The 12,021-nt window shown below is 40.1% G+C and overlaps 1 protein-coding gene across 1 annotated transcript in view; it reads right to left on the bottom strand.

The window, feature by feature from the left end:
• The window catches only part of LOC108416232 (autotransporter adhesin BpaC-like), an 87,692-nt gene that overhangs the window by 34,965 nt on the left and 40,706 nt on the right, over window positions 1-12,021 (bottom strand). Inside the window, exons 20-24 of the mRNA XM_037531384.1 lie at window positions 11,506-11,553; window positions 10,211-10,258; window positions 8,176-8,223; window positions 6,058-6,105; window positions 3,345-3,392 (exon numbers count right to left, since the gene is read on the bottom strand). Of these exons, the coding sequence (XP_037387281.1) occupies window positions 3,345-3,392; window positions 6,058-6,105; window positions 8,176-8,223; window positions 10,211-10,258; window positions 11,506-11,553 (240 nt within the window). The remainder of the gene's footprint in view (window positions 1-3,344; window positions 3,393-6,057; window positions 6,106-8,175; window positions 8,224-10,210; window positions 10,259-11,505; window positions 11,554-12,021) is intronic.

The raw sequence follows: 12,021 nt of genomic DNA, 5'->3' as shown, positions 1-12,021 counted from the left end.
GGCCCAACATGCACTCCTTCTATGTTAGACGGTGTTCAGCATGATGATTAGAGAGTGTTCAGTGTGATGATTACAGAGTGTTCGGTGTGCTGATTACAGAGTGCTCAGTGTGATTATTACAGATTGTTCATTGTGTTGATTAGAGTGTTCAGTGTGATGATTACAGATTGGTCAGTGTGATGATTACAGAGTGGTCAGTGTGTTGATTACAGAGTGGTCAGTGTGATGATTACAGAGTGTTTAGTGTGATAATTACAGAGTGTTTAGTGTGATGATTACAGAGTGTTCAGTGTGATGATTAGAGAGTATTCAGTGTGATGATTAGAGAGTGTTCAGCGTGGTGATTGCAGAGTGTTCAGTGTGATGATTACAGAGTGTTCAGTGTGATTAAAGAGTGTTCAGTGTGCTGAGTAGAGAGTGGTCAGTGTGATGATTACAGAGTGGTCAGTGTGATGATTACAGAGTGGTCAGTGAGATGATTAGAGAGTGTTCGGTGTGCTGATTACAGAGTGTTCAGTCTGATGATTGCAGAGTGTTCAGTGTGATTTTTAGAGATTATTCAGTGTGATGATTACAGAGTGTTCAGTGTGATTAAAGAGTGTTCAGTGTGATGATTAGATAGTGTTTGGTTTGCTGATTAGTGTATTCAGTGTGATGATTAGAGAGTGTTCAGTGTGATGATTAGTGAGTGTTCAGTATGATAATTAGAGAGTATACAGTGTGATGATTACAGTGTCTTCGGTGTCATAGTTAGAGAGTGTTCAGTGTGCTGATTACAGAGTGTTCAGTGTGCTGATTAGAGTGTGTTCATTGTGACTAGAGAGTGTTCAGTGTGATGATTAGAGAGTTCAATGTGATGATTAGCGTGTGTTCAATGTGATGAGTAGAGTGTGTTCAATGTGATGAGTAGAGTGTGTTCAGTGTGATGATTAGTGGGTGTTTACTGTGATGATTAGAGAGTATTGAGTGTGATGATTAGTGTGTTCAGTGTGATGTTTAGAGATTATTCAGTGTGATGATTAGAGAGTGTTCAGTGTGATGATTGCAGAGTGTTCAGTGGGATGATTGCAGAGTGTTCAGTGTGATGATTAGAGAGTGTTCAGTTGGATGATTACAGTGTTCAGTGTGATGATTACAGAGTGTTCAGTGTGATGATTACAGAGTGTGCGTTGTGTTGATTACAGAGTGTTCAGTGTGATTAGAGTGTTCAGTGAGATGATTAGAGAGTGGTCAGTGTGATGATTACAGAGTGTTCAGTGTGATTAAAGAGTGTTCAGTGTGATGATTAGAGAGTGTTTGGTGTGCTGATTAGTGTATTCAGTGTGATGATTAGAGAGTGTTCAGTGTGATGATTAGTGAGTGTTCAGTATGATAATTAGAGAGTATACAGTGTGATGATTACAGTGTCTTCGGTGTGATAGTTAGAGAGTGTTCAGTGTGCTGATTACAGAATGTTCAGTGTGCTGATTAGAGTGTGTTCATTGTGACTAGAGAGTGTTCAGTGCCATGATTAGAGAGTTCAATGTGATGATTAGCGTGTGTTCAATGTGATGAGTAGAGTGTGTTCAATGTGATGAGTAGAGTGTGTTCAGTGTGATGATTAGTGGGTGTTTACTGTGATGATTAGAGAGTATTGAGTGTGATGATTAGTGTGTTCAGTGTGATGTTTAGAGATTATTCAGTGTGATGATTAGAGAGTGTTCAGTGTGATGATTAGAGTGTTCAGTGTGATGATTGCAGAGTGTTCAGTGTGATGATTGCAGAGTGTTCAGTGAGATGATTACAGAGTGTTCAGTGTGATTATTAGAGAGTGTTCAGTTGGATGATTACAGAGTGTTCAGTGTGATGATTACAGAGTGTTCAGTGTGATGATTACAGAGTGTGCGTTGTGTTGATTACAGAGTGTTCAGTGTGATTAGAGTGTTCAGTGAGATGATTAGAGAGTGGTCAGTGTGATGATTACAGAGTGTTCAGTGTGATTAAAGAGTGTTCAGTGTGATGATTAGAGAGTGTTTGGTGTGCTGATTAGTGTATTCAGTGTGATGATTAGAGAGTTTTCAGTGTGATGATTAGTGAGTGTTCAGTATGATAATTAGAGAGTATACAGTGTGATGATTACAGTGTCTTCGGTGTGATAGTTAGAGAGTGTTCAGTGTGCTGATAACAGAATGTTCAGTGTGCTGATTAGAGTGTGTTCATTGTGACTAGAGAGTGTTCAGTGTCATGATTAGAGAGTTCAATGTGATGATTAGCGTGTGTTCAATGTGATGAGTAGAGTGTGTTCAATGTGATGAGTAGAGTGTGTTCAGTGTGATGAGTAGAGTGTGTTCAGTGTGATGATTAGAGAGTATTGAGTGTGATGATTAGTGTGTTCAGTGTGATGTTTAGAGATTATTCAGTGTGATGATTAGAGAGTGTTCAGTGTGATGATTGCAGAGTGTTCAGTGTGATGATTAGAGAGTGTTCAGTTGGATGATTACAGAGTGTTAAGTGTGATGATTAGAGAGTGTTCAGTTGGATGATTACAGAGTGTTCAGTGTGATGATTACAGAGTGTGTGTTGTGTTGATTACAGAGTGTTCAGTGTGATTAGAGTGTTCAGTGAGATGATTGGAGAGTGGTCAGTGTGATGATTACAGATTGTGCGTTGTGTTGATTACAAAGTGTTCAGTGTGATGATTACAGAGTGTTCAGTGTGAGTAGTGTGTTCAGTGAGATGATTAGAGTGTTCAGTGCGATGTTTACAGAGTGGTCAGTGTGATGATTACAGAGTGGTCAGTGTGATGTTTACAGAGTGGTCAGTATGATGATTAGAGAGTGTTTAGTGTGATGATTACAGAGTGGTCAGTGAGATGATTAGAGAGTGTTTAGTGTGATGATTACAGAGTGGTCAGCGTGATGATTACAGAGTGGTCAGTGTGATGATTAGAGAGTGGTCAGTGTGATGTTTACAGAGTGGTCAGTGTGATGATTAGAGAGTGTTTAGTGTGATGATTACAGAGTGGTCAGTGAGATGATTAGAGAGTGTTTAGTGTGATGATTACAGAGTGGTCAGCGTGATGATTACAGAGTGGTCAGTGTGATGATTAGAGAGACCCAGTCATTACTAAACACCTCCTACAGTGTTTTTTGACGACATCTTACAGGAGTTCAGACCACAAGGTCCATGGAGAAACACTGTCAGACTTTCACCTGTGACTCTGTACGTCTATGTGTGTGTGTGTGTGTGTGTGTGTGTGTGTGTGTGTGTGTGTGTGTGTGTGTGTGTGCCTGTGCGGGGAAGGGGGGGTTAGCATGTGTTTGGGTGTCTGAATAGTGAAGTCTGACCTCTGACTGCTCACTTACTGTTAATAGCTGTAGCGTTGGCACCAGCAGAGTCCAGCGATGTAGAGGCTGAAAGAAAGAGAATGAGAACTTGGTAACTTTAATGTTTGATAAGTCAGAATATTGGATATTTAATATAAATCTTTAGAATCATCATCAAGTTGAACATTGTCCAGGTGTACTAACAGCAATAGAACACATGCAGTTATTAGACTACTGATGGTATAAAATAGTATAAAAAGCAGTAAAAGGCTTTAAGCCTGAGTAATTGCACTCCACAAGCCCAGACGGGCCCAACATGCACTCCTTCTATGTTAGACGGTGTTCAGCATGATGATTAGAGAGTGTTCAGTGTGATGATTACAGAGTGTTCGGTGTGCTGATTACAGAGTGCTCAGTGTGATTATTACAGATTGTTCATTGTGTTGATTAGAGTGTTCAGTGTGATGATTACAGATTGGTCAGTGTGATGATTACAGAGTGGTCAGTGTGTTGATTACAGAGTGGTCAGTGTGATGATTACAGAGTGTTTAGTGTGATAATTACAGAGTGTTTAGTGTGATGATTACAGAGTGTTCAGTGTGATGATTAGAGAGTATTCAGTGTGATGATTAGAGAGTGTTCAGCGTGGTGATTGCAGAGTGTTCAGTGTGATGATTACAGAGTGTTCAGTGTGATTAAAGAGTGTTCAGTGTGCTGAGTAGAGAGTGGTCAGTGTGATGATTACAGAGTGGTCAGTGTGATGATTACAGAGTGGTCAGTGAGATGATTAGAGAGTGTTCGGTGTGCTGATTACAGAGTGTTCAGTCTGATGATTGCAGAGTGTTCAGTGTGATGTTTAGAGATTATTCAGTGTGATGATTACAGAGTGTTCAGTGTGATTAAAGAGTGTTCAGTGTGATGATTAGATAGTGTTTGGTTTGCTGATTAGTGTATTCAGTGTGATGATTAGAGAGTGTTCAGTGTGATGATTGCAGAGTGTTCAGTGGGATGATTGCAGAGTGTTCAGTGTGATGATTACAGAGTGTTCAGTGTGCTGATTAGAGTGTGTTCATTGTGACTAGAGAGTGTTCAGTGTGATGATTAGAGAGTTCAATGTGATGATTAGCGTGTGTTCAATGTGATGAGTAGAGTGTGCTCAATGTGATGAGTAGAGTGTGTTCAGTGTGATGATTAGTGGGTGTTTACTGTGATGATTAGAGAGTATTGAGTGTGATGATTAGTGTGTTCAGTGTGATGTTTAGAGATTATTCAGTGTGATGATTAGAGAGTGTTCAGTGTGATGATTGCAGAGTGTTCAGTGGGATGGTTGCAGAGTGTTCAGTGTGATGATTAGAGAGTGTTCAGTTGGATGATTACAGTGTTCAGTGTGATGATTACAGAGTGTGCGTTGTGTTGATTACAGAGTGTTCAGTGTGATTAGAGTGTTCAGTGAGATGATTAGAGAGTGGTCAGTGTGATGATTACAGAGTGTTCAGTGTGATTAAAGAGTGTTCAGTGTGATGATTAGAGAGTGTTTGGTGTGCTGATTAGTGTATTCAGTGTGATTAGAGAGTGTTCAGTGTGATGATTAGTGAGTGTTCAGTATGATAATTAGAGAGTATACAGTGTGATGATTACAGTGTCTTCGGTGTGATAGTTAGAGAGTGTTCAGTGTGCTGATTACAGAATGTTCAGTGTGCTGATTAGAGTGTGTTCATTGTGACTAGAGAGTGTTCAGTGTCATGATTAGAGAGTTCAATGTGATGATTAGCGTGTGTTCAATGTGATGAGTAGAGTGTGTTCAATGTGATGAGTAGAGTGTGTTCAGTGTGATGATTAGAGATTATTCAGTGTGATGATTACAGAGTGTTCAGTGTGATTAAAGAGTGTTCAGTGTGATGATTAGAGAGTGTTCGGTGTGCTGATTAGTGTGCTCAGTGTGCTGAATAGAGAGTGTTCAGTGTGATGATTAGTGTGTTCATTGTGATTAGAGAGTGTTCAGTGTGATGATTAGAGAATATTCAGTGTGATGATTAGTGGGTGTTTACTGTGATGATTAGAGAGTATTGAGTGTGATGATTAGAGAGTGTTCAGTGTGATAATTACAGAGTGTTCAGTGTGATGATTGCAGAGTGTTCAGTGTGATGATTGCAGAGTGTTCAGTGTGATGATTACAGAGTGATCAGTGTGATGATTACAGAGTGGTCAGTGAGATGATTAGAGAGTGTTTAGTGTGATGATTACAGAGTAGTCAGCGTGATGATTACAGAGTGTTCAGCGTGATGATTACAGAGTGTTCAGTGAGATGATTACAGAGTGTTCAGTGTGATTAGAGTGTTCAGTGTGATGATTACAGAGTGTTCAGTGAGATGATTAGAGAGTGTTTAGTGTGAAGATTACAGAGTGGTCAGTGTGATGATTAGAGAGTGTTTAGTGTGATGATTACAGAGTGGTCAGCGTGATGATTACAGAGTGTTCAGTGTGATGATTAGAGAGACCCAGTCATTACTAAACACCTCCTACATTGTTTTTTGACGACATCTTACAGGAGTTCAGACCACAAGGTCCATGGAGAAACACTGTCAGACTTTTAGCTGTGAGTCTGTACGTCGTGTGTGTTTGTGTGTGTGCTTGCGCGTGCGTGTGTTTGTGTGCCTGTGCGGGCGGGGGGGGGGTGGGTGGGTGGGTGGGGGGGTTTAGCATGTGTTTGGGTGTCTGAATAGTGAAGTCTGACCTCTGACTGCTCACTTACTGTTAATAGCTGTAGCGTTGGCACCAGCAGAGTCCAGCGATGTAGAGGCTGAAAGAAAGAGAATGAGAACTTGGTAACTTTAATGTTTGATAAGTCAGAATATTGGATATTTAATATAAATCTTTAGAATCATCATCAAGCTGAACATTGTCCAGGTGTACTAACAGCAATAGAACACATGCAGTTATTAGACTACTGATGGTATAAAAGAGTATAAAAAGCAGTAAAAGGCTTTAAGCCTGAGTAATTGCACTCCACAAGCCCAGACAGGCCTACTATGTTAGAGAGTGTTAAGTGTGATGACTAGAGAGTGTTCAGTGTGATGATTACAGAGTGTTCAGTGTGATGATTACAGAGTGTTTAATCTCATGATTGCAGAGTGTTCAGTGGGATGTTTAGAGATTATTCAGTGTGATGATTACAGAGTGTTCAGTGTGATTAAAGAGTGTTCAGTGTGATGATTAGACAGTGTTATGTGTGCTGATTAGTGTGTTTAGTGTGATGATTAGAGAGTGCTCAGTGTGATGATTGCAGAGTGTTCAGTGTGATGATTGCAGAGTGTTCAGTGTGATGATTACAGAGTGTTCAGTTTGATGATTGCAGAGTGTTCAGTTTGATGATTGCAGAGTATTCAGTGTGATGATTAGAGTGTTCAGTGTGATGATTACAGAGTGTGCGTTGTGTTGATTACAGAGTGTTCAGTGTGATTAGAGTGTTCAGTGAGATGATTAGAGAGTGGTCAGTGTGATGATTACAGAGTGTTCAGTGTGATTAAAGAGTGTTCAGTGTGATGATTAGAGAGTGTTTGGTGTGCTGATTAGTGTATTCAATGTGATGATTAGAGAGTGTTCAGTGTGATGATTAGTGAGTGTTCAGTATGATAATTAGAGAGTATACAGTGTGATGAGTACAGTGTCTTCGGTGTGATAGTTAGAGAGTGTTCAGTGTGCTGATTACAGAATGTTCAGTGTGCTGATTAGAGTGTGTTCATTGTGACTAGAGAGTGTTCAGTGTCATGATTAGAGAGTTCAATGTGATGAGTAGAGTGTGTTCAATGTGATGAGTAGAGTGTGTTCAGTGTGATGATTAGAGATTATTCAGTGTGATGATTACAGAGTGTTCAGTGTGATTAAAGAGTGTTCAGTGTGATGATTAGAGAGTGTTCGGTGTGCTGATTAGTGTGCTCAGTGTGCTGAATAGAGAGTGTTCAGTGTGATGATTAGTGTGTTCATTGTGATTAGAGAGTGTTCAGTGTGATGATTAGAGAGTGTTCAATGTGCTGATTAGCGTGTGTTCAATGTGATGAGTAGAGTGTGTTCAGTGTGACGATTAGAGAATATTCAGTGTGATGATTAGTGGGTGTTTACTGTGATGATTAGAGAGTATTGAGTGTGATGATTAGAGAGTGTTCAGTGTGATAATTACAGAGTGTTCAGTGTGATGATTGCAGAGTGTTCAGTGTGATGATTGCAGAGTGTTCAGTGTGATGAATACAGAGTGATCAGTGTGATGATTACAGAGTGGTCAGTGAGATGATTAGAGAGTGTTTAGTGTGATGATTACAGAGTGGTCAGTGAGATGATTAGAGAGTGTTTAGTGTGATGATTACAGAGTAGTCAGCGTGATGATTACAGAGTGTTCAGCGTGATGATTACAGAGTGTTCAGTGAGATGATTACAGAGTGTTCAGTGTGATTAGAGTGTTCAGTGTGATGATTACAGAGTGTTCAGTGAGATGATTAGAGAGTGTTTAGTGTGAAGATTACAGAGTGGTCAGTGTGATGATTAGAGAGTGTTTAGTGTGATGATTACAGAGTGGTCAGCGTGATGATTACAGAGTGTTCAGTGTGATGATTAGAGAGACCCAGTCATTACTAAACACCTCCTACATTGTTTTTTGACGACATCTTACAGGAGTTCAGACCACAAGGTCCATGGAGAAACACTGTCAGACTTTTAGCTGTGAGTCTGTACGTCGTGTGTGTTTGTGTGTGTGCTTGCGCGTGCGTGTGTTTGTGTGCCTGTGCGGGCGGGGGGGGGGGTGGGTGGGTGGGTGGGGGGGTTTAGCATGTGTTTGGGTGTCTGAATAGTGAAGTCTGACCTCTGACTGCTCACTTACTGTTAATAGCTGTAGCGTTGGCACCAGCAGAGTCCAGCGATGTAGAGGCTGAAAGAAAGAGAATGAGAACTTGGTAACTTTAATGTTTGATAAGTCAGAATATTGGATATTTAATATAAATCTTTAGAATCATCATCAAGCTGAACATTGTCCAGGTGTACTAACAGCAATAGAACACATGCAGTTATTAGACTACTGATGGTATAAAAGAGTATAAAAAGCAGTAAAAGGCTTTAAGCCTGAGTAATTGCACTCCACAAGCCCAGACAGGCCTACTATGTTAGAGAGTGTTAAGTGTGATGACTAGAGAGTGTTCAGTGTGATGATTACAGAGTGTTCAGTGTGATGATTACAGAGTGTTTAATCTCATGATTGCAGAGTGTTCAGTGGGATGTTTAGAGATTATTCAGTGTGATGATTACAGAGTGTTCAGTGTGATTAAAGAGTGTTCAGTGTGATGATTAGACAGTGTTCTGTGTGCTGATTAGTGTGTTCAGTGTGATGATTAGAGAGTGCTCAGTGTGATGATTGCAGAGTGTTCAGTGTGATGATTGCAGAGTGTTCAGTGTGATGATTACAGAGTGTTCAGTTTGATGATTGCAGAGTGTTCAGTTTGATGATTGCAGAGTATTCAGTGTGATGATTAGAGTGTTCAGTGTGATGATTACAGAGTGTTCAGTGTGATGATTAGAGATTGTTCAGTGGACTGATTAGAGAGTATTCAGTGGGCTGATTAGAGAGTATTCATGTGATGATAAGAGGGTGTTTAGTGTGATGATTAGAGTGTTCAGTGTGATGATTAGAGAGTGTTCAGTGGGCTGATTAGAGAGTGTTCATTGGGCTGATTACAGAGTGTTCAGTGTGATCATTACAGAGTGTGCGTTGTGTTGATTACAGAGTGTTCAGTGTGATGATTACAGAGTGTTCATTGTGATGATTACAGAGTGTTCAGTGTGATTAGAGTGTTCAGTGTGCTGATTACAGAGTGTTCAGTGTGATTACCGTGTTCAGTGAGATGATTAGAGAGTGTTCAGTGTGATGTTTACAGAGTGGTCAGTGTGATGATTACAGAGTGGTCAGTGAGATGATTAGAGAGTGTTCAGTGGGATGTTTACAGAGTGGTCAGTGTGATGATTACAGAGTGGTCAGTGAGATGATTAGAGAGTGCTCAGTGTGATAATTGCAGAGTGTTCAGTGTGATGATTGCAGAGTGTTCAGTGTTATGATTACAGAGTGTTCAGTTTGATTATTGCAGATTGTTCAGTTTGATGATTGCAGAGTATTCAGTGTGATGATTACAGAGTGTTCAGTGTGATGATTACAGAGTGTTCAGTGTGATGATTAAAGAGTGTTCGGTGTGATGATTACAGATTGTGCGTTGTGTTGATTACAGAGTGGTAAGTGTGATGATTACAGAGTGTTCAGTGTGATTAGCATTTTCAGTGAGATGATTAAAGAGTGTTCAGTGTGATGTTTACAGAGTGTTCAGTGTGATGATTACAGAGTGTTCAGTGTGATTAGAGTGTTCAGTGAGATTATTAGAGAGTGGTCAGTGTGATGATTACAGAGTGGTCAGTGTGATGATTACAGAGTGGTCAGTGTGGTGATTACAGATTGTGCGTTGTGTTGATTAAAGAGTGTTCAGTGTGATGATTACAGAGTGTTCAGTGTGATTAGCATTTTCAGTGAGATGATTAAAGAGTGTTCAGTGTGATGTTTACAGAGTGGTCAGTGTGATGATTACAGAGTGGTCAGTGAGATGATTAAAGAGTGTTTAGTGTGATGTTTACAGAGTGGTCAGTGTGATGATTACAGAGTGGTCAGTGAATGATTAGAGAGTGTTTAGTGTGACGATTACAGAGTGATCAGTGTGATGATTACAGAGTGGTCAGTGAGATGATTAGAGAGTTTTAGTGTGATGATTACAGCGTGGTCAGTGAGATGATTAGAGAGTGTTCAGTGTGATTCAGTGTGGGGGGTTAGCATGTGTTTGGGTGTCTGAATAGTGAAGTCTGACCTCTGACTTCTCACTTACTGTTAATAGCTGTAGCGTTGGCACCAGCAGAGTCCAGCGATGTAGAGGCTGAAAGAAAGAGAATGAGAACTTGGTAACTTTAATGTTTGATAAGTCAGAATATTGGATATTTAATATAACTCTTTAGAATCATCATCAGGCTGAACATTGTCCAAGTGTACTAACAGCAATAGAACACATGTGTCATCGGTGTGATAGTTAGAGAGTGTTCAGTGTGCTGATTACAGAGTGTTCAGTGTGCTGATTAGAGAGTGTTCAGTGTGATGATTAGAGTGTGTTCATTGTGATTAGAGAGTGTTCAGTGTGATGATTAGAGACTGTTCAATGTGATGATTAGCGTGTGTTCAATGTGATGAGTAGAGAATATTCAGTGTGATGATTAGTGGGTGTTTACTGTGATGATTAGAGAGTATTGAGTGTGATGATTAGAGAGTATTGAGTGTGATGATTAGTGTGTTCAGTGTGATGTTTAGAGATTATTCAGTGTGATGATTAGAGAGTGTTCAGTGTGATGATTGCAGAGTGTTCAGTGTGATGATTAGAGAGTGTTCAGTGTGATGATTAGAGTGTGTTCATTGTGATTAGAGAGTGTTCAGTGTGATGATTAGAGACTGTTCAATGTGATGATTAGCGTGTGTTCAATGTGATGAGTAGAGAATATTCAGTGTGATGATTAGTGGGTGTTTACTGTGATGATTAGAGAGTATTGAGTGTGATGATTAGAGAGTATTGAGTGTGATGATTAGTGTGTTCAGTGTGATGTTTAGAGATTATTCAGTGTGATGATTAGAGAGTGTTCAGTGTGATGATTGCAGAGTGTTCAGTGTGATGATTAGAGAGTGTTCAGTATGATGATTGCAGAGTGTTTAGTGTGATTAGAGTGTTCAGTGTGATTAGAGTGTTCAGTGTGATGATTACAGAGTGGTCAGTGAGATGATTAGAGATTGTTTAGTGTGATGATTACAGAGTGGTCAGCGTGATGATTACAGAGTGTTCAGTGTGATGATTAGAGAGACCCAGTCATTACTAAACACCTCCTACAGTGTTTTTTGATGAAATCTTACAGGAGTTCAGACCACAAGGTCCATGGAGAAACACTGTCAGACATTCAGCTGTGAGTCTGTACGTCTGTGTGTGTGTGTGTGTGTGTGTGTGTGTGTGTGTGTGTGTGTGTGTGTGTGCGCGTGTGTGTGTGTGTGTGTGTGTGTGTGTGTGTGTGTCTGTGCGGGGAAGGGGGGTTTAGCATGTGTTTGGGTGTCTGAATAGTGAAGTCTGACCTTTGACTGCTCACTTACTGTTAATAGCTGTAGCGTTGGCACCAGCAGAGTCCAGCGATGTAGAGGCTGAAAGAAAGAGAATGAGAACTTGGTAACTTTAATGTTTGATAAGTCAGAATATTGGATATTTAATATAAATCTTTAGAATCATCATCAAGCTGAACATTGTCCAGGTGTACTAACAGCAATAGAACACATGCAGTTATTAGACTACTGATGGTATAAAATAGTATAAAAAGCAGTAAAAGGCTTTAAGCCTGAGTAATTGCACTCCACAAGCCCAGACAGGTCCAACATGCACTCCTTCTATGTTAGAGAGTGTTAAGTGTGATGACTAGAGACTGTTCAGTGTGATGATTACAGAGTGTTCATGTGATGATAAGAAGATGTTTAGTGTGATGATTAGAGTGTTCAGTGTGATGATTAGAGATTGTTCAGTGGGCTGATTAGAGTGTTCAGTGGGCTGATTAGAGAGTGTTCATGTGATGATTAGAGGGTGTTTAGTGTGAAGATTAGACAGTGGTCAGTGAGATG

Source organism: Pygocentrus nattereri, chromosome 20, assembly GCF_015220715.1.
Source record: "Pygocentrus nattereri isolate fPygNat1 chromosome 20, fPygNat1.pri, whole genome shotgun sequence".
In the NCBI taxonomy this organism is placed as follows: Eukaryota; Metazoa; Chordata; class Actinopteri; order Characiformes; family Serrasalmidae; genus Pygocentrus; species Pygocentrus nattereri.
The sequence above is the reverse complement of the archived record's forward strand: the minus strand, read 5'-3'. Positions and strand labels throughout refer to the sequence as shown.